Source organism: Myotis daubentonii, chromosome 20 (genome assembly GCF_963259705.1).
Source record: "Myotis daubentonii chromosome 20, mMyoDau2.1, whole genome shotgun sequence".
NCBI lineage: Eukaryota > Metazoa > Chordata > Mammalia > Chiroptera > Vespertilionidae > Myotis > Myotis daubentonii.
The window spans coordinates 9,857,525-9,884,914 of NC_081859.1; the positions used below are offsets into that span (position 1 = coordinate 9,857,525).

Sequence of the window (27,390 nt, forward strand, 5' to 3'; positions counted from 1 at the left end):
GAAGACAGTGTTTAGATAATATAACACTTCAAGGCTTGGAGGGGTAAAGGGAAGGAGGGAGGGAGAGAGAGAGAGAGAGAAACACAAAGTCTCCAAATTATTGCAGATGCCTCTGAGGACATGGAAATACTCCTGGCTTGTTGGAGTCCATTTGAAATATTGCACGTGCTCTTTGCAAGGCTGCCCCGGGGTAGGCGCTGGCCGCGTGCGGCTCTCCCCGCCAGACTAAAGGTGCGAGGGAAATGAGCGGGTAAGGAGAACAGAGCAGCCAGCTCTCTAATTGAATTAAAAGCTGGTGACATCAGTGCAGACACCTGTCCAATTACCGACAGGCCAAGGTGTTTACCGTTGCCATACAAGCCATTCGGAGATGACAGGAGTCTTTCCGCCCACAGATTAGCATAATGAAGGAGAACAAATTACAGTGGATGCCGGCCAGACACCCAGGGTGGCAGCTGGGGGAGGGCGGGGGGCGGGGCCTGCTCTGAAGGGTGTAAATAGAAACAGAGACCCTGCTTCTTGTCCCAGTGCCTTTGGCTTTTTTAAAGAAGGTGCCATTTTGCAGTGTCTCATGCCGTGTCTCCAGAGCATTTAAAATTGTCTTCGTTGAGTCGGAGGAGTTCATGATCACATCTCCACATCCAGGCTGGCTCCTGGGTGGTCTTCCTGCCCCCCCCCCAAACACACACAGTCAGAGGCACCAAAGCCCCCATGGCTCCTGTCGGCTCCTCGGCCACTTTCCCAGGCCGTCCAGCTGCCTCCAGTTATTAATATCTCTCTTCAGCTCCTTTGAAACTGAAGTGAGAGCAAAGGAAAGGAAACCCTGGAAATAATCTTTTTAAAAATATTTTTATTGCTTTCAGAGAGGAAGGGAGAGGGAGAGAAAGAGAGAAACATCAATGATGAGAGAGCATCATTGATTGCCTGCTTCCTGCACGCCCCACATAGGGGATCGAGCCCACAACCTGGGCATGTGCCCTGACCTGGGAATCCAACCCTGAACTCCTGGTTCATAGGTCAGTGCTCAACCACTGGGCCACGCCGTCCAGGCTGGAAATAGTAATCTCCTAGGTCAAAAGAAACAGTGTCTCATCCTTTGCTGGGTCCCTGGAGAAGGGGGGAGAGGGTAGGTTTCCTCTTCCAGTGAGAAGGAAGGTGGGAAGTCTTCATTTTTTTGGTCAAACATCAAGTGTCCACTTTTGGTAAATGACCATGATAGCTGCTGGGTAATAGGGCAAATAAAGACGTAAAGGGACATATCTTTGCGTTTGGGGAGCTCCTCTGAGTCATGGAGAAGGGCTTTACCGGGACAAGGTTCTCCGGTAGGCCCTTCCCCTCTAAGGGGAGGAAGTCCTCAGAACACGGGTGTGGCACCCTGACCTGGGCTCTCAGACTTCCTCCCCTCAGTCCAGTGCCTGCCCCCTCTCTCAGCCGGGCTCTCTGCACCCACCGGCCTGCATGTCAGAGGGGAGAGACTTAAGTTTCCTTCCGGCTCCCTTGGTGGCAGGGCGGGATTCTCAATGCTGAGCATTAACGCAGAGTGCATTATCGCTTCGCCCTGAGCGTTCTGGGGCCATCTGTGCCAGTGGTTTCATCGGGACACCACCATGGCTGTGTTCCATGGGATGCTAACACTTTTAAGACATCAATAATGCCGACTTCTTGCTTACTGAAGGGCTTTTCCAACTCGCCCTCTTCCATTATCAAAAGGGACTGGCGGTTTTCCTGATGTCGTGGGGACCATCTTCTCATGTTCTGTGACTGAAAGGGCGTCGGTGGTTCATCCGGCCTGCCTGGGGGTAGAGATGGTCTCAGGTTCCAAGGGAAGAGTCTGCTCTGTGATGTGTCCCAAAGAAAGAGGTTTAAGTCCCAGCCAGTCTTGGAAGTTCTCACCAGGGCGTTCTTTGTTGTGAACGCCCCAAGGGTCATAAAGGGAGACTTCCCCACGTTCTTACTGGGTTTTCTGTGCACACAGAATGATGCGCGTTTTTCTGTCTAGGATTCCTTTGTAAGTATGTCACGCTATATATTTTTCATTATTTTTAAATATCTACTGAAATATACTTTTCAATGATTGTCTCTTTGTTCTCTGAAGTGTAGATCTCCTATCACCTGGGATTGGGAAGTCAGATCTTATAAATGCCTTGTTCCTTTGAGTATATGCAGTCATTCAGTCTCATGTATTAATTTATATATTACTGTTATATATCTTTGTGTTACTGCTATTCTTAGGGTCATTCTAGTGCTAATACTTTCTTAGATTAGAAACCTCCTAGAACCCTGGCTGGTTTGGGTTAGTGGATAGAGCCTCGGACCTCAGACTGAAGGGTCACGGGTTCAATTCCCGGTCAAGGACACACACTTGAGTTGCAAGTTTGATCCCCAGCCCCTGTTGAGGGATGTGCAAGAGGCAACCAATCTATATGTCTCTCTCATATCATTGTTTCTCTCTCTCTCTCTCTCTCTCTCTCTCTCTCTCTCTCTCTCTCTCTCTCTCCTCTCCCTCCCTCCCTCCCTGCCTCCCTCCCTCCTCCCTGCCTCCCACCCGCCCTTCCACTCTCAGAAAAGCAGTGGAAAAAAATGTCCTCATGAGAGGATTAAAAAAGGATAATAATAGGAACCTCCTCGAGATCAGTTATATTCCAGTATTCCAAGGCACCCTTCCCAGGGGTGTGTAGAAGAAAAATTGATCAATGCTTTTTGATGAAGATATATTATCACGGTAGTGCTCCTTTTCTTCCTGGAGAGTATATAATGTGAGCTTGATTCTGATGCTTAAAGCAAGGCCATTAGGTCAATCGCTCAACGATCTCTAGGCATACATCCAAGAAGGGCTACCTTCCTCAGTCTTGGAGAGAATGCCCGTGTTCTCTTTCTTTGACAATTGCAGAACTTTTATTAAAGCGGCAACTTTAATCCATCCTGGTGCAGCCCCCATATGCCACATAAGCAAGTTATGAGCAAAGGGAACTAACCTCCGTAGGCTTGGTAGTTACAACATGAATTAATAGTTTGTATGTGTGTATCTTACCATTGAGACTGTGAAGCCACTCTTGGGAGTAGCATTTCCTGAAGTGTGGTAAGAGACGGGGTGCATACAAAGGATTCTAGTAAAATATGATTGAAAAATGCTAGGCTGAAGGAAATGACAAAGTTTTGCCTCCGTGGGAGGTCCGGGCTCCTGGAATGGGGTAGTATACTATACACCTCTCACCTACTGGACACGCTAGGCTCTGCTTGCCCGAACTCTATGAGGCACCCCCATTCTCCGGGGGAAGCATCTCAGGCCACATCAGATACAATTCAGAGCTGTCTGAACAATACGCTGGTCTCACGTTCTCGTCACTGGTCATTCCATTCTGCAGTGAGCACACGGGCAGGAAGATGAAGGAGAGGCATGTGCTTTTGTTTTTTATCTCTTGATGTCTGTGTCTCCACCTCTCCCCCACCCCCACTCACACACACACACACACACACACACCCCAATCATATTCCTTATAGCAGCTGACAGTGAACATGCGAACCCCGTTCCTCCTCTATTGCAGGCGTGCTGACAGGCTTGCTCCCCTTCAGAAACTATGCGGTGACCCTCGCTGCCTGCACTCTGGCCGGCTGCACCGAGAGCTCGCGTGCACTGAACGTCTCTACTCCACAAGAAGGTAAAGTAATTTCAAAGGTCTTGACTTCCACATTTCAGTCATGAATAATAAAATAGGAGAAGAGCTAAATGCTGCAAGGCCATTTGCTGGAAAACCCCAACCTAATTTGATGACAAAGTGCATTGCCAGGCCATAATTGCTCCATTTTTGGGGGGTGGTGTGAAAATGAATCAAACTCCATACCCTTTAATGACATGCATCTTTAATAGCTGTAATGCAGATTAATGGGCTTTTTAATTGCTGTTACATTGTTCATGCAAGAGCCTTGTCATTAATATGAAGCATCTGAAAGATTAATGAAAGCTTCCTCATTTTACTATGGCTCAGAAGTAAATCTAGAGACAGTCTGACTAAAAAGAATTGATTGTATGGCTCCGTATGAAATTGAGAACCAAAGGGCTGATTTCCACGGTCTCTCTTAACTGCTCAACACCAGCACAGGCAACAATTGTTTCCCCGCGACGGGACCTCCTAAGGCCAGCGGAGACATTCCTAATCACTGCTCCATTCCTTCGACTTGGGTCTCGCTCCTGTTTGCTCAGAACCTGCACACTGTTGGCATACATGACTGTTTCAGAAAGCACATGTGAAGAAGGCAGCGGGAAAGGAGATATTTTAGCGCTCCGAAGGGAAAGCTTTGCTCAGACATCAGAACGTGTCACTTCAGGGAGTAGCCGCTCTCAGCACTCGGAGGCCCCGTTAGTTCCTGTTCCGCTCTCCTGGGTGAGGGGGAACGCGTGTTCCTTTACTGTCTGCTTATCACGTTACTTAGCAGCCTTCCAAGCTTGATCTTCAGGGGGCAAGAGTCTGTCTGTCTCTTTTCCAGCATCCATCCACCCCCTTTCTCACTCTTCTTCCCAGGCCTTCTTTTCTTTTGTTGTTGTTAATCCTCACTCAAGGATATTTTTCCATTGATTTTTTTTTATTTTTTTTTTAGAGAGAGAGTGGAAGGAATGGGGAGAGACACACAGAGAGAAAAACATCAATGGGACAGAGACACATTGATTGGTTGCCTCCTGCATGCACCCCGCGACCCAGGGCCAGGGATCAAACCTGCAACCAAGGTACATGCCCTTGACCAGATTTCAAACAGGGACTCTTCAGTCCATGGGCAGGCGTTCTGTTCATTGAGCCAAACCCGCTAGGGCCCAGGCATTCTTTTCAATTGTGTAGCAGGTGCCTCTTACACAAAAGGAATGTAACCTAAGGACGGTGCCCATACCCTGGCACCGTGATAGAATAAAGGACTTTGTGTGAAATCCGTCTTGTCACCCTTTATTCTCCGTGCTATACACCTGACCTAACCCGACCCCCCTCACCTGGACTAGCCATCAGGACCCATCTTCCGCATTTTCTCGATGTTCTCTCTGTCTGGTCCACTGAGAATAGCAATGTTTCTTAAATTTTTTAAAAAATATATTTTATTGATTTTTTATAGAGAGGAAGGGAGAGGGATAGAGAGTTAGAAACATTGATGAGAGAGAAACATCGATCAGCTGCCTCCTGTACACTCCTTACTGGGGATGTGCCCACAACCAAGGTACATGCCCTTGACCGGAATCGAACCTGGGACCTTTGAGTCCGCAGGCCGACGCTCTATCTGCTGAGCCAAACTGGTTAGGGCAGCAATGTTTCTTAATGGGCCATCGCTTCTGCTGGGCACACGGTCATCCTCTCACATGTGGCCACCGCTTCCGTGTGGGGCAGATTGTCCTCTCTCTCTCTTGTTGTTTTCTCCACGTCCACTACATCCTCTGTCCAGGTTCTTCTAGTTCCCTTCAAGTCTACCTGACAGCCGCACCCCAGTGAGATTTCTGTTCACCCAGTTCATCATTTACTTCTTTTCTAGGATTTAAGGAATTCCTGATTTCCAGTTTTTCTTTAAGTGTATTGCCACCCTGGCCGGATAGCTCAGTTGCTTACAGTGAGTTTCTGATACGCCAAAGTTGCAGGTTCTATCCCTGGTCAGGGCACATACAAGAATCAACCAATGAATGAGTAGATAAGTGGAACAAATCTCTCTCTCTTTTTCCTTCTCTCCCTCTCCCCCCCGCCTTCTCTTTCTCTCAAGTCAGTAAATAAAAAAAAATAACTTTATTGCCAATTTACCAAGCAATAGGTATGTGTAGGATAAAATTTTAAAAGCTTTTTAGTTCCTGTGACTCTAGTTCACTGACCATTTCAGAAAATGAACAAACCCGATTTTAAAACAAAGACTTGCACACAATGTCGTTTCCATACCGAACTATTTAAATTGCTTCTGCACTTTCTGCTTGTTTCTGTGGTTACACATACACTTCTCATATCTGTCACAAACCACTCGGACCGGCGTGGCCCAGCTTAGATCAAAAGCTCCTGGAGGGCAGGGACTTACCTGTCTAATTGGCTTTAATCACACGGCCCCCAAGTAGAGATTCTGGGCCAATAATACCTTTGACGAAGTAACACGTCAGTCAAGTGAACCGCGATAGTACTTCCCATCCATCATTGAAGCAAATCTCATCAATACAGGACAGTTATTTAGTTCTATTCCTTAAGCAGCTACTGACAAGCTGCACACAGATCAGGACCATGTCCATGCGTGGGATTTCGGGTTTATTCCATGATGTATTGGTCTGGGTCTGAAAAGTTTGAATGAGAAAAGTAAACTTGGACTCTGTAAATCTTTTTTTCTCCCCACAGCCCCACAAGAGGTTCAGGCACCAGTAGCCAAATCCCTTCCCAATTCGTTGTTCCTCTCCTGGAATCCTCCCCAAAAAGCGAATGGTATCATCACTCAGTACTCTCTGTATATGGACGGTATGCGAATCTATTCAGGCATCGGAGAGAGCTACATAGCCACAGGTAAGACCTCTATGCGTGTCAGTAGATTATGATAGTCTGTATTAGAATACTATGTATATATTTTATATAGTTGCAGACTAGAGAAAGTGTGTGTATATATACATGTATTTCAGATATCAATAATCATAGTAATCTGAGACTGGTTTTAAAAATTGGGTTGGTGATTTTGTTGAGCAACTAAAATTCCCTAATTTTTATGGTCACATCACATTTCTGATGAAGCCAACGCTGAACTCATGGGAAAGAGCTCCTGCTGCCCCCCCCCCCCCCCCCCGCTTCACCTGAGGCTGTCCTACTGCGCGTGCTTTACGGTAGAGCCCGTCCATCTATGGATATACCTTTGCTCAGGCGCAGAGGGGCCCTGGGAGATACATCAGCACACAGAGCTAAGATATGACTACTCTGTCTCCATTGATCACAGGGCTGAAGCTGGGCCCCACATGGTCCCCAGCTTGTGATTGAGTCAATGATGTCATTTCAAACAGGTTCCACTGTCACATGTGATAACTACGATGAAATCCACATGAATGTGGACTACCCTTAAGACTCAGAAGTTTGACTCAGTTCAGTGGTGTCTGGATTTTAGACAATTTGAGAAAAAAACTTAATATCGATGCCCAGATTAAAGTGTAAGGACACGGAAGGAAAATGAAGTGTTGAAAACCTCGTGAGACACAAGAAGCTTACATTATGTATGTTGTCTGGTGTTGGAAACCACATGCAATAGGGCCTCCCCTCAAAGGGCAGATCAAAAACTCATAGAAAGGAGTGAGCATGAAAGATCGGATGCGCAACAACTGAAAACCAATGTCCACTGCTCAATGAATGTGAATGTTATATATGTCATAATCTATAACATAGCGAATTATAACACATGGTATATAATACATGCTATATAATGTATAATAACAATATATTTTTGTGTTAATTATGGAGTTTATATTTTATAGCATTGATTTATTTATCAAGTGAGACATTATTAATCAAATATTGACTTATAAAAACCTGAGGCCATGAAAGGTCACATAAGCTAGTCAAAGGCAGGGTTAACCATGGACCATGGATGCGTTCACTCCTTCACATTAGTGACCCGAACAGAAGCTGGGAGGGAATCGGTCAGACCTCGTCCCTCCTGTCTTGTGTTGTGACCTCCTGGGGACGCACACAGATGCAGATGGGAGGTGTTTGTGGACAGGGCTGTGGCATTCATGCAAATGCATTCCCAGGGTTTTCATCCTTGTGTCCCCTCTAGTCCAAGAACTTTCAAAGGACAAGAACAGTTGCTTTTCAGTTGTGTTCATTGTGGTTGGATAGAATTCTGTAATGCTTCTTCTGTGAGGTAGATATTATCATTGCCTGCATTTCACAGATGAGGAAACTGAGGCGTAACAAGATTAAGTAACTTCCTCAAGGTCTCAGGGTCTGTGAGTGGTAGACGTTTATATCAACTCAGACTACTCTGGCTATGATGAGGAAAAAATGGGGTCTTCAGCAAGTTACTTAACTTCGCTGAGGCTTAGGTTCTGAGCCTGTAAAATGGAAAATGTACAATTTTCAAGATTTTTTAAGAAATCTAAAGCCATGTATATAACATCTAGCATTTTTGTAGCACTTAGTAAGATGAATAATAATTATATCCAGTTAAAAGCAGAGTTTATATGAGAAACTAAAAGAATAGATTAACTGTGTCCTAACAACATCTGAAGGTGTTAACTAAAAACCGTAGTCCACAGAAATTACTTCAGAAGAAATGAAAAACACACCAGGAACTTGTTTAGACAATAGAATTTTTTCTCTCACAGTTCTGGAGGCAGGGAGTGTGAGATCCAGGCGTTGGCAGGTTTGGTTTCTCTTGAGGCCTCTCTCCTTGGCTTGCAGATAGCTGCCTCTCGCTGCTGTGTCCTCACATGGTCTTTCCTCTGGCACACCCCCCCCCCCCCGTTGTGTCTTCTTATAAGGACACTGTCCTATTGGATTAGGTCCCTACCCTTATGGCCTCACTTAACCTTAATCATCTCTTTAAAAAACCCTGCCTTTAGCCCAGCTGGTGTGGCTCAGTGGTTGAGCGTCAACCTATGAACCAGGATGTCACCATTTGAGATCCAATCAGGGCACATGGCCAGATTGTGGGCTCGATCCCCAGTATGGGGCATGCAGGAGGGAGCCGATCCACGATTCTCTCTCATCATTGATGTTTCTCTCTCTCCCTCTCCCTTCCTCTCTGAAATCAATAAAAATATTAAATAATAATAATAATAAAATCCCTACCTGTAAATTTAGTCACACTGGAGTTTAAGGCTCCAACATGTGAATTTGGGGGAATGCAAGTGAGTCTGTAACAGTACCGACAGTGAGTGCTTTGTCTACTGTTGGCAGAGGCTGAGCGCCTACTTTCCCAGAAATTCTCCAGTGACATGACCACCAAATAACATGGTGCTAAAGATCCCTTTCAACTCTAAGATGTTACACCTGTGACAGGTACTGAACACAGGTCATGTGTATCTTCACAGCTTCCACCAGGAGCTGCAGAGAAGGCGGCATGGGAAAGGGATTGCGTCTGAGGCAGCCGGGAAAAGGCTGACATTGGGGTGGGCTTTAGGCTCTGCAGACACTTTAACTACATGTCATATTGCATCATAACCCGTGCCCATGATGCTGTTGACACTCGCTGCTTGTCTTTGTGTCGGGATATTTGTGACCTCATATATTTTCCACGATGACTGGTTCGTGGGTTGAACTAGTAGTTATGAGGGCTGGGGCTGTCAGCAATAGTGAGAGTTTGGAGTCTCTCAAATGGACTTTGACAGCGTGAAATGTCAATTCAGGAAAAGACTGAGTGGAAGCCACAGTCTAGCTAAAAATGATACTGGTTTTAATTATGAAAAGTTATAAATGCTATTGAAGATCATCCTACCATATGACCATCTTACCATACTGGTAGAAACTCTTAATATTTTGTATCATTCATCAGCAGTGAATGTTATATTCTTAAATTTTTGGTAATGTTACAAGTGAAAATTTATTTTCATTTGCACATTTAGCTACTAGTTATAGGGAATACTGCATAATTATTAGTCAATCATAGTTTGCCTTAATGTATCTGATCACAGTCTTGATGAGAAAAAACTCAGTGTAGCTAGAAATATGTTAAAACTTCTTCAAGAGCAACATTTCATATCCTGTTTTTCCTGGTTTCAGTCATCTGCACCACTTAACATTCTTTACCTTCTGCACTATCAAAACTTCCTTGATACCTTGGCTTAAGCTCCCCTCCTTAATGTTCAAAGTGTCAGCATTTTTTTCTTACTCCTACTTCATTTCCTTGTAGCTTCCTTTAAAGTTGCTGCAGAGAACCAACATTCTTCTGTGTTGCGTAGCCAATGGTTCTCACAGCCATGGAGGGTGTAGGAAGAGTAAATGAGATGCCCTTCAATTCAGAAGCCACTTAGCATCTAGGTGGTTGGAATTTTTTTCTTCTTCTTCCTCTTAAATAGGAAGCATTAAAAGTCAAAGGCATTGCTGCACCTTGAGTTAGTACAAAATATATTTAAAAATGCATACAGTTCAGATTTTTTGCCTTGCATAGGCCATAAGCTAGTAGTATGGTGGGTCACTCATGACACTGAAAAATGAGTCCAGTTAGGGAACCTCCCGAAGGCTGTTGATGTTTGCGATAATAAATAGCACACACTTTAAGTCAAACTTTTTTCATTCTGTATTCAAAGGTAATGGATTTTTCGTAACCATAGTAACCTTGGCGTATTTCTGGATAAATACATGAGGTATATACATTCTAGTTTTATTTTTGAATATAAACTACCGCATTATGTATTACTAATAATATGAAAAATAGGATGTAGGTTAGTATAATGACAGCTTAAACTAGTATGCATTTTTCTTCTGCAAAAAATAAATATTTATCAAAAGTATAGGTTCAATTAATTTTTCCCCAGTTTTGTAGTATTCCGGTGGTGCCATTTATCTTTTTTTGCAAGATCTCCATTAATCTCTTGTTTCTATCCCATAAAAGATTTTTAAGAATTTTGAGGTAGAAACAATTGCCTTAAAGCTTATGATTAAAAACATTATGGAAAGATTGAAGGACCTATATTGGTCTCACCAACAGAGCTATTGTGGGCCACTTAAGATGTGTGTATACAGGATGTTCATAAATAGGTACCAAAAAAAGCCACCTTTTGTCTATTCAACATACTGGGATTGTTTCAAAGTTCAGGCTAGACAGCATTCTGATCGATGATGACTATCCAAACGGTAGCCAACCAGATCATTCTCATTTAAATGAGCACCCTACCAGAAACTGGCAATCTTTAAGAAGTTTGTGAGATGTCTCAGAGAAGTCTACAAAGTTTTTAGAAGCAAGGATAGCAAGATAGGGATAATCATGGATGTATTCACTGTGCCTGACAAGGAGGTTTATATGAGTTGCACTAACTGAACTGGTGAAGAGGGAGGAGTGATCCCTTCGGACAGTTCTTTTTTATTATTATTACATGAATTGTTTTTGGTTAATCCAACCTAAGACATTACTGCTTATGACTACTGGAACCCCAAACTGGAGGCTGGTCACTGGGATTTCTATTAAAACACACACACACACACACACACACACACACAAATCTGACACCAAACCATCACATATATTTCCTAGGGCATCACCTAACCAACAGTAGTGTTAAGGGTTGAATGAGTGCCTGATTTCAGAACCACGGAGAGCACCTTCAGGACCTGGGCTTCTGTCTGTAAGACTGAGGCATTAAGACAAAGATAATAGCAATGTAAGGTGTGTGTGTGTGTGTGTGTGTGTGTGTGTGTGTGTGTGTGTGAGAGAGAGAGAGAGAGAGAGAGAGAGAGAGAGAGAGAGAGAGAGGAAAAGGAGAGAGAGGAGAGAGGAAAAGCAGATGAATTTCTGGTAAAGTCAGATAGGCAATAAATATTTATATCTTTGAGCAACCAAAAGTGCTAAACCTGCTTCTGTCTTATTTGCCAAGGTCAAACAGAATCACGCATAAACAGCAAAATGGAGATGTTCAGCTTGAACCATCCACACACTTAAGTCTTATGGTGAGAAATTTATTGTAGAAGAAGCTATATTGCTTATGGCACAATAAAAAACAAAAACACTGAAAGGTCAGGAACTTCTAACCCAGCATTATGAGGAACCTTATCAACACTACAGACTCGAACTGAATCGTATTCATTCATACTGACGGCTTCCAAGACATCTTTTTCTGCACAAAATAAAGCCTCACTCTAACCTTGATATTTCCCTTAATCCGGGCTTTCTGGATGCCACAGTGCTGCTGTGCGTCTGAATCACTCCTCTTACGTAGAGCAGTGTTACTGAGGGGAACACTGTTGATGGGCTAGTACTTGTGTTCTTAGTGCGTAAGGCCGGGTATTCGTAGGGTGGAATATATGAGGGTGTTCAGGTAAGGCAGTGATCTCATCTATGAGTCACTGTGCCTCTCTCTCACCAACTAAGTCACACTTGTGCCCTTTGTATGTCACAGAGATAGAGCGTCACATTAGACAAAGTCTAAGGAACGTTGAGGATGCAAGGGGAAAAGCTTAAACTACGAAAAGCAGCGAGAGCCTGCAGAAGCCAAGTTGCCAAGTCAGTGACCAGACTCCAGGAGGGTTTGCTCAGGGCTGAGCTACACCCTAGATCCTTGGGTTGATGAGCAGTGGCTGCATTATTCTCAGGAGCCACGTCCACTTAGTAATAGTGTCAAGCGAAATAGAACAATGAGTATAGAGTGTGCACATATCAGCTGTGCTTCTCTGTAGACGACTTATCCAGGTGTCATTCTTACTCGGAGATCCTTCTGCAATGCGAGTGCACCAGCATGTGAATAAATGAAATACGTGTAATGCAGATGTTAATGTATGTACCCAAGTGTTTACCTGGGTTCTGTTCACCTAACTAATGAGCATCACTCTCTTCAGTGGTAGGAAGGGTCATGTGTCTGTAAGGCTTTCAGAGGGAGAGAATGAAGAACGTCCCGTTCGGAAAGGAGTGGAGTTCAAGCCTGAAAGGGTAATGGAATGTGTCCTCCTGTTGAGAGCTTTGCAGACAGAGGCTGCCTGCTATTTTGAAAATTTTGAGAGCAGCCATTAATTTTTAATTTATTTTTTAAAAACATCTTGAGATATAAATTCATTCTGAGAAGTGAAAGTATCTTAAATATACAGTGTGGTGACTCTCAAACTGACCGTATATATGGAGCCATCACCCAAAGCAAGAAACAGAGCTGTGTCAGCAACCCAGGAACCCCTCATTTTATCTCCCAGGGCTTATCTCCTGACTCAGGGGGCTTATCTCCTGACTCAGGTGACTGCTCTCCTGACCGTTAACAGCACAAATTAATTTTCGCCTCATTTGTCATTAATATGAGTGGAATCAAACAGTAAGTCCTCTTCTGTCCCTGGCCTCTTTGGAGGATGTAGGTGGGAGAGGGAGTTAGTGGAAGGATCTTGGGTTCCTTGTGCCTGTGTGTGAGCCCGCAGACTTCAGGACAGTTGCTCTGATAACTGAGAACATCAATTTAGTTTCCCCACCTTCCAGAAAGTCATTGGAACATTTGTAAAATGAAACATCCATCTCTTTCTTCAAGTCCAACATCTAAGTCAAAAAATAATTATAGAAAGGCTTTATCTATGAAATTAGAATTGAAACACAACAACACTGGCCTGTGTGCACCAGCAAAAAACTTCCTAAATGTCCAATAATTGAATATTGTGCAGCCATATGGCTTATGAGGCTGTGGAGGAATATTTAATAATAATGTGAAAAACAAATATTTTAACAGGCACTATGTAATGCATGAGTCAGTTTTTGTCAAATGTGTATGTGTTAGATGTATACATACACATGACTGTGCTTACGTACATACATGGACACACACCAGTGTTAACAGTGGTTGTCTCCAAGCAATGGGATTCTAGTCTCTCGTTTTCTTTCCTGTGAGGGGGTCTTAATCTTTTAAACTCTCTCTAGGTTGGATTAGTAAACAGCATTTTTATGGTATTTTCCCCAATGTTAATATATATGATAAAATTGATATAAAGAATGACTATTCTAGGAATCTGGTGGCTTTTACCTATTAATGCTTGTAGTTTTCCCTAGTTTGTATCTTGATATTTAATGACGTTGCCCACCTTGTTTCCTTCTAGTCAGGAGCAAGTACAGTATTCTCCATACATGCAGTGCTGTCTACCACCATCACCAAAACAGTGCATGTATGTGATGCTATACTTCAATTCCCATGTCTTCCTGTGATTCATAGAATCTTTTATATTATTTTCTACATATGTCTATATTACTTGAATGTGTTGTCTTTCAATATTAACTTAGTTTAAAGAGGATAAATCTTGATTCAACACGGGAATGTCAGTGTATTGAGTGCAGTTGTTATGCCATTATTATTTCATAATCTTCATAGTATGTGCCATAAGAATAAGGATTCAATCGGCATCTAATAAGCTCTTAGTGAACTAAGTTGCGATGAATTGAATTAAATTGAAGAAAGACTGAGAATAAGCGAATTAATATTTTCAAGTAAATGGCAACAAATACCAATGCATAATTCAGAGGTAATTAATATGCTAAATGTGGTAAACAGTTCTAATGAGGTAGGATGTTCCTGTAGCTTCGTAGAATTTTTCATTGAATTATCCAATAGGTAGCAGTATTTTTTTGGTAAATTACTTGTCTTAGTTTGCTCGGGCTGCCATGACGGGAACACACGCTGCAGAAATGCACTGTCACCGATGCTAGAGGCTGGAAGTCAGGTCACTGTGGGCAGGTGGGCTCCCTCTGAGGGCTGTGCGGGAGCTTCCACTCCCTGCCTCTCCCCGAGCTCCTGGGGTTGGCGGGGCCTCCTTGGCGCTCCGTGACTTGTGGACACATCTTCCCAATCAGTGCCCACCTTCCTCTTCATCAGGCTTTCTCCTTGTGTGCTGCCTGTGTTCCAATTTCCCCTTTGTATAAAGACACGTCATCCTGGAATAGAGCCCGCCCTAATGACTCATCTTAACTCATTATGGCTGTGAAATCCTGTCTTCAAACCAGGTCACCTTCGGAGGTGCTGGGGGCTAGGGTTTCAGTGTATGAATTTGGGGAGAAGACTTCAGCCTGTAAGTGTATGTACTTGGTGCTGTGACCAGTATCACTCTAAACCTTCCCTCCAATACCTAAAAACTGTTAAAGAAGATAAGGCCTCTAGATATTAAACCTTTGTCAGAGCGGCTGTTTTCCAGTATCTTCAGAGGGTGGTATTACATATGTGATTGAGATTTTTTCAGCTTTCCTGAAATCATTTCCACTTCCATTGCTTCCATAGAAATAGATACAACTATTTATGTTTTCCAGTCAGCGGTCATTTATGTAGGGGGTGTAAGAACAAAGGAGATAATTGGGAAGAGAAAGCATCACCAAGGAAGTGCACTGTTGGAGGCTTTAGAGGATCAGAACTAAAAAACAGGAAGGCCTGCTGGCGTGGCTCAGTGGCTGAGCGCTGACCTGTGAACCAGGAGGACACAGTTCGATTCCCTGTCAGGGCACATGCCCAGGTTTCGGGCTTGATCCCCAGAAGGGGGCGTACAGGAGGCAGCCAATCAACAATTCTTTCCCATCCTTGATGTTTCTCTTTCCCTCCTTTCCTCCCTCCCTCCCTCCATCCATCTCTGAAATCAATAAAAAAATATTTTAAACACACACACACAAAACACACACACACACAATATGAGGCCTAAGGACCAGGGTAGAATGGTCAATGGCACAGAGCTCTGCATCTCATGAAAATGAAGTCACAGTTTCGTGTGACTAAGGCCCTGGGGAAGTGGTCCAGGGCAGTGAGAGACAAGATGGGAGTCATTATCAGAGGTGCTGCAGGTGTGTTCAGGTGTTTGCACTTTGTTCTCAGGCAAAGGAGAAGCACCGAAGGATTTTTAGAATTCAGGTGGCATGAGCTGATCTGTGTATTTGAAAATAAATAATCAAAGTATTACATTAATCTGAAATAGTCACAGGTGCACCTATACAGCTGTTGTCTCCATTCATTGGATGAAAGGACAAGTAGGTTAGGACTTAAATGCAGGAAGCTAATTGGACTTAACAATGCAGATGGCCCAGGAAGGGGAGGAGGAGAGAGGAGCCTTAGTGTGGATTTGTTAACAGATCTATTGTATTACATTTCTGTGCATCAGTCAGTGTAAACTAAAATCTCCTTATTTTATATCCTTTTAAATGGTGTTTAAATATTCCCTGACAACACAGTCTGCTAAAGTATTAGTCCTTGGTGCAGATTTCCATTGACCTTGTTGCAGAGACTAAGCCGAAAACTGTGCTTTTGGAGGGGCCTCGATTACAGAGTAAAGCCCAATGACCTCCTTATGCAACCACATCTGGACACACTTTGTCTTCCTATCTGATTTAGAAAATTCAGCAAACTATAGAAGAATACCTCTATTAACAAACTGACGTCTCACATAATTGGGCTGTCCTCTCTCTAAAATTAAAGGCAAAGAGAGATTAAAACCTCTCAACTGTAAATGATACAGTGAAGTATCAGTATATAGACATCAGGGATATTCAATGAATTTAGTTGCATTGAATACGTAAGAAGAAAAAAAGGCGAAGCGTAAACTCAAAGTATTCTTTCCTTGTAGCTAACTTTTTCAATATTTTTTACTGTTTTTAGTGCATCTATATAAACCCTTGAGTTCCCTAAATAGTGAAATTCTTTTTTTATTAATTATTTTCAAAATAGTATCTCTGTGTCGTAGATACAAAAGAATAATTAAGGCCCAGGAAGGCTCAGGTTCCTTCTTTTAGTAAAGGGTGGACTCTGATGAAACTGAAAAGAGTTTGTTTTTTCTTCCTTCACCTACGTACTAAATAGCTATCTTAAATTGTAAACGCCTTTTATAATGTATTTGATTTTATCCTTGGAAAAAGTAGGAACGGTTCAGAAGCAATGGTTACTGTTCATTCTTGGTTTTGCAAAGTTAACATTGTCATTGGTCCTGACTGTTTCAGTTGCACATGATGGTACTCCAAGGATTTCATTATTGGGTTTTTGTTTGGTTGGTTTTTTTTGTTTTGTTTGTAAAGGGATCCGTTCTCTATTGTAACACGTGGGCTTTCTCGGTGGATGGGAGGGAGTACATGGTCAGCAGCCACTCTGAATTCATGCCCTTCCGGCTGGGAAATTGCCCAATTCCAGATTGAAAAATACTGGGGAACGATGCTGATTGGTCCATCTTGGAGCATTCGTACAAATTTGGGGTCAAAAAAGCAGGATCTGGGTTCTAGAAGAAAGTAGAAAGAAAAATATAGCCAGTGAGGAAATTATTATGAGCCTGAATACCAACCCAATGTAGTTCATTTGTTAAATTTACCAATATTAGACTCTTACTGCCCATAAAGCCTCAGTCTTACTTGGATATTTTTATGAGTGCAGTTTGTCACTGTATATCTTTGGAAGTCATCCAACTCTACTGTCTGCCTGTTTTCTTTCTTTCCTCTGAGCCTTTAAGCTACACAATGGTACAAAACGGTTAAACAAGTTTATCCCCATTTTGTAGGTAAGGAAATAGGGCCTCAGAAAACTTACTTGATTTGCCTGTTTTCATGAGGTTGGTCGATGATAACAGCTAGGACTAGAATTGTGGTGCTCTGATCATTTTCTGACTCCCAAATCACAACTCTCAACTAGATAAGTTTAAAGTGAAGAAAGGATGGGAAATTCCCTGACATTGTGATATTCAGTGGTGTCAGAATATTAACACGCCATGTATGTGTCCATCACATCATCTGTGTATTCTTTAAGACAACACATCAGTTAAAGTGTCTCATTCCAAGGGGAGCTTTAATTTTGTAAGTTTCAAGCAAGCCTACGGATTTTAAATGGGGACCGTCTGACATTGTGCCCGCATGCATTGAGGAGATACAGTAGGAAGCTATCGGTCTGCAGCATGTGGTCTTGAGGGTAGAAATGAGCCATGTCTTCAGAGTCAGTCATGAAAAGCTATGCGTGGAAACTGGGGTTTGCACAACTCCCTGCTGCATGACCTCCTATCTTCCTTATTTCAGTCAACCACAGACATGAAAGAATAATCTACCCTTTTAATCCTCTCATAGAAATGGTAGCTTGCTAGAGCTGCCATGAGAAAATTTCAGGCTGGGGGGCTTAGGTAACAGGAATTTATTCTCTCACAGTCTCGGGGACCCGAGGTCCCAGATCAAGGTGTCAGCGAGTTTGTTCCTCTGGAGGCCTCTCGCCTTGGCTTGCAGATGGCCAGCTTCTGGCCACGTCCTCACATGTCTGCCCTCTCCGAGTGCGCATCCCTGGTGTCCGTGTGGCCAGCTTTCCTCCTCTTGTAAGGACACTGGAATTTGTCCTTAGGAGGGAAAATTAGATTAGGACCCACACTAAAGGCCTCAATTTAATTTAACCATCTCTTCAAAAACCCTATCTCCAAATGCAGCCACTTTCGGAGGAACTGGGGGTTAGGGGTTCCACATATGAATTTTGGAGGGATACTCTCAGGAGTAACAATAGGTATTCTTTGCAATGACCGCATATAGCTATGTGCCAAAGTAGTAAAAATTAAACATTTACCTGTTTGTTTCTTTTGGAGAATAATGCCTCAGGAATATTAGAACAAAATATTTTCACAAATGCTGATTTGTGGTTCTTTCATTCATTAACTTACCCACCCATGATTCATAGATCTGTCTTCTGTGTTCTGAAACTGGGGCAATATATTAGTGTCTGAGTGAGGAGTCGTCGGGTGCTGTGGGACACGTGTGGGCTTCTGTTTCCATCTCTGAGTTCCCATCTCTCATATCAGTGAGCATCCTCTACCCAAATTATCGGTTGGCTTGCTTGTTTTTTCCACTAGACTGTGAGTGGCTGGAGGGTATTCTGTCCTGAAGACATGGAAGGGTATATGCATATAGGGCACAAAAAACAACAAAGGTTGTTTTAACAATGAAGGACTGAAGGCATCATTTTCCCCCAGTTATTATAAAACTAGACGCTATGTGGAGGATGTGTCAGAATAGCAATTGGTATTTAGAGGGACGTTCAACACAGAGTAATTGGTCTGAGACTGACAGCCAGGCATAGTTGATTGGTAACAGAGAAGTGACATGTGACCCCAGTGCTTGCCATCCATTGGGTACACATTTTATTCCTATTTCTCCATGTGGCACAAGTATTAAGACTATTGCAAAGCTCATAAGCACAGAATTTATGCTAAACCTGTGAGAGGGGCCATCCCATGGCTACAAATATGACTCATTTCATGCTATTAAAGTTTGTAAAGATTGATCAGTTATTTTTCACATTTATAGTCATGATCTAATTAAATCCAATGTAATGACAACCAAAATATTGGTACCTATTTAAACATAAAATAGTTGTTTTTACTTTAAGTGGGAAATTTTGGGTGAGTGTAAGAGAATGATTTAAGATTCAGACAAAGGCTTGTTTATTAAGAACCTCATCCCTGTGTTTACTGTACTTCACAGTTACATTGAAACCTAGAATGGTAAAAAGAGAGTTTGGGGGGAAAAAACAAAACTTAAAATTCCAATAGCGTGTAGGGAAGTTTGTTTCCTACATCCCAACTTTTAAAGGCTATTTTGCAAAGATGCTATTCTTGTATTGCCCTCTCTACATTTTTTCTGCCCTATTGTGGAAATATATACAAGTCCAGCAACTCCTAGGGAAATACTACCGAATTTGCAAATATTTGAATATTTATCTCCTGTGGGAAGATTAGAAAGTCACTCTCTGGCCCTTGTGTAGCTCTACTGTGCAAACGTCAAGAGGATACAGCCCATAAATTCTATTAGCTCGGAACTCTGGGTGTCAAAAATACACGATTTAGATAATATTAGGAGATTTCCCCCTCACTGAATCACTGCTATAAAGTTAAACTTGGTCTTCAAAATATAAATCAAATGAATGTTTTCTGTAAAGCTACAGACCTTTAGTGTCTGTCAACTGAACTTCCACACACCTTTGAGTATTCATTTCTCAAATTCAGCAGCATGTATAGAATTCCTAAAATCTGAGCATTTGGGGAGTTAATAGTAAAATATTAATGCTAATATACGTTATCTTCAATTTTGTGTCCCTAAGTAGTTTGGCGCTAATATCTTCATTGTAATTTGTTGTTAATCAGTGAAACTTGAGCTCTTCCTGAAATTAGTTCTTTTTTATAAGTAGCAGTGCAGACCCCATCATAGAAGATCCACTATAATTTGTAATTTTGCACAAAAATTCTCAAATCATTTGCCATTTTATATTGTAAGCAGTATAAAATAAAGTGGCTTAGAATCATTGGTACATACTACATATCTATACCCCATAACAGGGGTCCTCAAACTACAGCCCGCAGGCCACATGCAAATACAAATATTGTATTTGTTCCTGTTTTGTTTTTTTTTTACTTCAAAATAAGATATGTGCAGTGTGCATAGGAATTTGTTCATAGTTTTTTTTAAAAAAACTATAGTCCGGCCCTCCCACGGTCTGAGGGACAGTAAATTGGCCCCCTGTTTAAAAAGTTTGAGGACCCCTGCCCTATAAGCCACAGCATCTCTGAAGTTTGGAAGACCTAACCCAGAGCAAAGTGTAATTCAAAAGACATAGCTTGTACACACCTTATTATCTGCTATATCTCAGCATAGAAAATACATGGCAGATGCCCAACATATATTTGTGGAGTGAATAAATAAATGGCATAAAAGCTATTTCTGAATGTGAGCTGTGAGCATTTATAAAATTCAAAAGCCAGTTATTAATTCTATCTCTCATTATCCAGAAGCAAGGTATATGGTAGAGGTGTAGTGTGAGGTGTGTGTGTGTGTGTGTGTGTGTGTGTGTGTGTGTGTGTGTAGGAGGGAGGGGAGCAGGGAGAGAGAAAGAGAACAGGGATACTGCTCTAGGGTTATATTATCATAAAAGCAACCAATAAAAAAAAAACAATCTTGGGCTCAATATGCTATAATTTATTGTAAATTGGGTATTGGGGGTACTCAGGAATCCAGACTGGAAGACAACTGGTTAAGAATGCTGTCGGCCTAAGGAGTTTTACATGGAAGCCTTTGAACTCACCAGCCAAAGAAGAGGAGAGAACAGGGGGAGCACAGTTCATCACTAGCACAATGACAGTAGTAGTTCCCTTTCCCCTCCGAACGCGTGATTGTCAACTCCTAGCTGGTTGGGCTCCCCAGCATGCGCCACCAGTTACTATCTGATGGAGGCACCTGGTCATTTGCTTATAGTTAGTTTTCTTGTTGCAATAGTTTTTTTACTATTCAACCATCAGGAGTGTCCAAAGTATAGAGTTGTAAGGGGATACCTATGAGACCAAGAATTCTTGTTCTCAGAGTGCCAATAGCGCCGTGGGTACTCGTGATTGGCATAAGGATGTTCACGAGAGAGACTTGTTTTTTGTGTGTGTTTTTTTAAAGGCAGCTAAGTAGTGCACATACTAAGCCCACATTAAGGAGAATCAGAAGAGGCTCTGTGAATAATATACACTTTGAACAAGGTTTTTATGAGAGGGGTTTATGTGGATCTCTATGGCGAGGCGGAAAACATTGTGAGCAAAAACCAAAAACGTGTTGAGTTGAGAATATAGTTTGGGTGCAGGGTTATAGATAAGCACTTACTAGGGCAAAGTGAGTCCAACTCTGCCAGTTAGTTTGAAGGGACGGAACCGGATGTTGGTGATGGGTAATTGCTCACCTGGTTAGAGAAAAGCCTGGTCCAGATGAAGGCTTTTATGAGGAGCAGAAGAACAATGGTGTTCAGGCTAAAGAAAGCCTGTGTTTTTTATTAATTATAAGGTCAGACTCTGAGTTTTCTGGACCCAAAAATCAATTGATAAGCTCAAACAGAGAGAGCTGTGGACAGGGAAAAACAGGGCAGAATGAACAACTTGACCTTCCACGTGCTTTTTGTGGGGCCCATTGCTCTCCTGATGTCTGTAGAAAACACACCACCTACTAGGTCGACCACCCAGACTGTGTTCTCATTGGACCTTAACCGAGAAGTGATTCTCAAGATGGAATTCCTAATGACAGAGGAGCCGTGGTCACTAGTGGCCAAATTGTTCCAACATTTAAGAATATTTTTTTTTTTATTTCAGAGAGGAAGGGAGAGGGAGAAAGAGAGAGAGAAACATCCATGATGAGAGAGAATTATTGATTGACTGCCTCCTGCACTCTCCCTGCTGGGGATCCAGCCTGCAACCCGGGCTGGTGCCCTGACCGGGAATTGAACCATGAACTCCTGGTTCCCATAGGTTGACGCTCAGCCACTGAGCCACGCTGGCCTAGCTGTTCCAACATTTTTAACACCCAGGTGATGACTCCTGAGAAGAGGGGACAAAATCAGGAAGAAGCTCTATTTTTTACTTGGAAGTTGTTAGAAAAACGACTTGATAAAGTGCATTAGATCATAAAGATGCAAGAACTGCCACGGGAGACACCAATAAGAAGATATACATTTCTCAGTTTACACCAGGAGTTAAAAGAAAATCATTGCCTACTTATTGGTTCATTTTGTAAATTGAGATCAATGAAATTCTCTGAACAACAGCATGAAATCAATCGTAAAACAGCATATAATTCATGGCCAGTATTGTAAATTATAGTTTGCTCGACAGTAATCGGTGAGGTTTCCATGCGCTGGGGTGCATTTCCGTGTAACACGTCTCAGGATGATGCCTGTGGATCCATTTCTGATACATATCAGAGCGATCTGTTTTTCCCTGTCCACAGCTCTCTCTGTTTGAGCTTATGCAAACGCTGCAATCAGGCAAATGGAAAACAAGATGGTTTTGTTAAGGGGCTTGATGAACAGTGGCCGTACGTTTTCAGGGTTCCCCCACCCTCCAGTGGCTGCGCTCAGATTTGTGTACATACCTGCAATTGTTTGAATCCATTGATCCATCACCTTGCCCTTGAAGGGCCTGATCACATCTGTGGAGACAGATTACCAAATCAGTTGCAGTTCGGCAGGGAGGAGAGAGTTACTATTATATTCCTCTTGGCTTTCAACATGAAATTGATGGTTTTGCTTAGGGCTTTACCCCCAAAGAATGCCTTAGTCCTGCTTCCCTTGGAACCACGTTTTCACTTTCTCAAAATAACTCTGTAAAAAAGAATCACCCGTGTCAATCGTCCCTTTTTCACCTAGCTACCCTCCTCCCCCAACCTGGAAACTCCTCTTTTCTTGCCAAGTTTTCCTTTCTCTCTTCCTCACCATCACCTCCCACTTTCCCAGTCCAGCCACCTGTGCAGCTCCCTCTAACATGTATCATGTGAGGCTCCATCCCCTTCTTTTTTTCATGCCTCATTATTCAAAGGACACGAGTGACACTTCATCTTCTTATGGAAATACATGAAGAATAATCCACTTCGGGGTGGACAGCGCAGGCATAAAAATGACTCGGAAGTCAAAAAAGCTATTTAATCAAAGACTGGCTTTCTTTGTACTGTTGAGTTTATAGTTTTCAAATTTTCCCATTCCAAAGGAAATCCTCAGTTCCTATTGTATCAGATTTCCCATAAGGATTTTTTTGTGAATTAATTCATTTTAAAAAAATCCAATGGGATAGAACACTTTAATTCTGCATAGGATTGGAAATCTTGGGTGTGGTTATCAAAAGCATGAATAAAGGGCAGAATGAGCATGAAGCATTATAAATCTCAGTCAATAAGACATAGCTATGTCTGTATTTCTATGAATATCTGTATTTTTAATTCTGTAACTCAACCTCATATATGTGATGTTATGCCTACAGTCCCTCTCAGGGTCCCTCCTGTCCTTTGAAGGTGTGACAGCTTGCAGGGTCATAGACAGTTTTCGGTATTTGGGTGTGGCCATTCATGATGCTTCATTCTCTGTGCAAAGGGGTCGCTAATGAGATCCCCCCTCAGACCCAGGAGGTCTCGTCATTGCTCCCGTATCACACTTGGGGAACTGAACTCTCAGCAGTGCTTTCTGTGGCCCCGTCCTGCTGCACACACCAAGGTATTTTTTTTTCTGGGTCCGTCTGCTGCCTGGGACTCTATCTTACAACCAAGTGTCACAACCCCTCATCCCAAGATCCTGCACTTCCCTGTCTCCTTCCTTCTTCCCTCCTTCATTCCATCTGGGGTGTTTGACGTGGAGGAAGGGAGGGTCTGTGCCCTTTTTGTTTCTCCTGATCGTTAAATCTAAACCCCCAGTGCCCTCCTATGGCTGTGTAGAGGGGTTCTCTCTGCTTTCTGACCAGTCACATTCTGTTTCACGTATAGTACCTATTTTATAGGTAAATGCAGAATTAATAATTTAATGGATGGACATTTAGAGGAGACTATAACTGAGGGAAAGGCATAGGGGTAGGGGTAGGGAAGAGCAGAAAGGGAAAACCATATTGATATTTATGACAATCATATTGATCTTGACCGCATGGCACAGATACCAAATATTATAGAGGTTCAGAAAGAGCTGGACCCGAGGACTTCAATTTGAGACCTCACTTGGTTCCTCCAGATTTGCCCAAACCATGGAAAGAGAAAAAAATAAAGAGGTCAGTACAACGAAGGAAGAAACAAGGGAATAAGACAGTTATCACCGAGGAGTGCCAAGGGTCCAGCTCATATTGGAAAAGGTAAAAGTGTAGTGGACTCTTCAGCATGTTCAGCAATGTCTCTCAGTCACACCACACAGATATGAGAAGATGATACGGGAAGACTTATCCCAGGCTAGGGACTGAGGCAGCAGATACAGAAGAGCCTTGAGGAGGTGAGGTGTCCTAGAGACCTGGAAAACATGACTTTGAAATGAGCCATCGAAGATCATGGCAAGGGAAATGCAGATGTTGTGAATACTCTGGAAATGAGAGACTGTGTGGTAGCAAAGGAGGGACTGCATTAACGTGACAAATGGACGGGGTGGGAGGTCTCCAGTCTGGTCAGACAGGGTAGATTTTAAATTAAGAGGCTAGGAAATGGTTCTGGAGGTGATCAGGTAGTGGGTCTAACCGTGCCGGGTGGTGAAAAATGCAGTGGGATGAAGGGCATTCCATGTGAGGAAGTGCAAGTGGAGCCAGATTCGGGGATGAGTCATTACTGAGGATGTTGAAGTTGCCAAAAAGGTGAAAAAATAGAAAAGGGGAGGGGTATGATTGAAATGGAAACCAAGCCAAAGTGTGACATAGGAGGTGTAACAGTGCCAACTGGGTCCTGGGCATACATTTTCTTAAATATTGAATTGATATTGATAAACAGTGGCTGTGTTTTCTCCATCTGTGATATACATGTAAACCTTAGAAAATTTGAAAATATATGTAATAAATCATCCATGTGTCCTCACTCAGAGAGAACCACTGTTCACATTTTGGCATCCCTTTATCCCCTGTTCGTTTTTTGGTCATCCCTGCCCCGAGGATATTTTTCCATTGATTTTTAAAGAGAGTGTAAGGGAGGGAGGGAGAGGAGAGAGAGAAATATCTATGTGAGAGAGAGAGAGACATCAATTGGTTACCTCCCAAACACTCCCTAATCGGGGCTGGGGACCAAACCTGCAACCCAGGTACGTGCAATCCAGCCAAGTACATGCCCTCGATGAGAAGTTGAACCTGCGACCCTGTGTATGCATGTGCCGATGTTCTAACCACTGAGCCCATGGGTCAGGGCTCCTGTTTTGTGTGTGTGTTTTATGAAGCATTTGTGTTTGAGAATTCTTTTTAGGAATTCAGACAAGCACAGAAATATGACTGATGTTTACATCTTGGTAAATTTGACAGGACTTTGGTGAGATTCATTCAATAAAATAATTGAGTCCCCGTGAAAAGGGGGTACTGAGGATATTTTAGAAATGAATTAGTAAATTACAGAATAGTTTATTCTAACACATGTATTCAAAACCTATAATGTGTCAGGCATTGTGCTAGATACAGAGGATGCAAAATGAATGTAGCACCGTTCCTGCCCTTACAGAGTTCACTCTGAGGGCTCGAATAAACAGAATAAAAGTCATAGAAACAGATCCTGATGTCGGCATTGTGAGCGCTGTGCTGAAGGTGTGTGCAAACACCTTGGGAGGGAAGGAGAGGATAATAGCTCCATCTTGTGCCAGAGGTCACGGCAGGGTGTGTCAGGGCAGCTGCAGAAAGAAACGGGCATTGGCACTGAGACTGGGCAGCTTGAAGGTCAAATAATAGTTGCTCAGGTGGAGAAGAAAAGAAAGGAATTCAGCCGAAGGAATGACAAGTTCAAAGTCATTGTTACAAGCTCTGTATTTGAATTTCAAAAGCAACTCCTGTAGTCTTCAAATATGTTTTTAAAATTATTTAAATGTCTCATTTATTTTTTAACAGAGTCACTGAACTAAGGCTAAACTCAGAAACCGATTTACCTGGCCAGGGACATTCAAAAAAACAGTCAAATTGTTCAAATGAAAAGTGAAGCCAAGAGTTTGACTGACACCTGTCTATTTTAAAATAACCATCACATATTTAAGGGGTGAAACAGACTCTGTTTTATTGGCATCAGTTTTGATGGCTATCGATTCTTATTTGAAGCTTTCCTTTCGCCGTTCTAAGAAGTAGGGACGTAGAGGAGGAGTGAGATCTTGGGAATAAAAAGTCTGATTGCAAATGCGTTCTTGTTTCCTGCACCCCCTAGATTTAGCAGTGTTCTCGCCCCACCAGTTTCTGCTGTGTGCCTGCACACATGTGGGATGCGCGAACAGCTCCCTGGTGATGCTGTACACGGCACAGCTGCCACCGGAACACGTGACTCCCCCGATTCTGACCGTCCTGGATTCCAGAACTATAAACGCACAGTGAGTAGCAATATTGTTTGTCACACGGGGTTCATGCAGGAATCCCAGTGCGTTCAATCAAGGGAAGGGCTTGTGACATAGAATTAATTTCATTGTGATTAAATGCATAGGAGTGATTAGTTCAGTGGTGCTGGGAACCTTTGATTATCCCTTGCCAAGTTAATTTCCATTTTGTCTTTATGCAATCAGGCCGAGCTACATGTGTACACAGCTTCTGTGCAAACTTCACGGAGGGGGAAACTGACCACTTACCCGGCCGCCTTGAGCTTTTTAGATGAGAGGCATTGTTTGTGCTCGTTTGGAGTTAGCATAAATGTACATTTCCTTTATGAGGATAAACTGGGACCTCCGTGCTCCTTTGCAGTTGAAGTCAGAAAGGAACTTTCAGCTATAGGCAGGTTCAGATTATTTTTGATATTAGTAGTTTTTATCCATTTCCTAATAGAAGTGGTTCAAAGTATATTGCAGTACTGGGTTAAACCTCTCTTACCACCAGTTACTACTGTTTACATTCATCTCTCTCAGTCTCAATTTCTCATCTATGAAACAAGAGCTTGGGCTCAATAAATTAAGATATTCATTCAAACTGAAAAACATTACTCAATCCCATTGTCCCTAATCTGAACTCTCTCATTGGCTCTCCTTTTTGCCCTAAGCCAATCCCACAGTACTTACCCCAAAGATGTCCCACTACTGTAACTATTTCTCAATTTACCAATTTCTGTCTCTTCCATGACTTGCCCAGTTTGTGCTCACGAACACATTGGAACCCTTGTGTGGAATGCGCTCTACTCTTCCTACCAAATCCCACCCGTCTATGAAGGACTCAGTCATGCCTCTAAGTCACATGTCATCTCATTCGAGAAGTCTTACTGCACTATTTCAGCCCTTCTAATCCACAACTTCCCTGTATTCTAGAATTGCTTATTAACCGTTCCATCAATGCCCTTTTCAAGACTGTTATGTTATTCTCTCTCCCTCTCATTTCTCATAAGTGCTCCGGTGTA

The 27,390-nt window shown here is 42.7% G+C and overlaps 1 protein-coding gene across 1 annotated transcript in view; it reads left to right on the plus strand.

Annotated features, from left to right (window-relative positions):
* USH2A (usherin) overlaps positions 1 to 27,390 on the plus strand; it is a 390,811-nt gene that overhangs the window by 172,046 nt on the left and 191,375 nt on the right. The window contains exons 30-32 of the mRNA XM_059677365.1: positions 3,546 to 3,659; positions 6,342 to 6,503; positions 26,224 to 26,383. Of these exons, the coding sequence (XP_059533348.1) occupies positions 3,546 to 3,659; positions 6,342 to 6,503; positions 26,224 to 26,383 (436 nt within the window). The remainder of the gene's footprint in view (positions 1 to 3,545; positions 3,660 to 6,341; positions 6,504 to 26,223; positions 26,384 to 27,390) is intronic.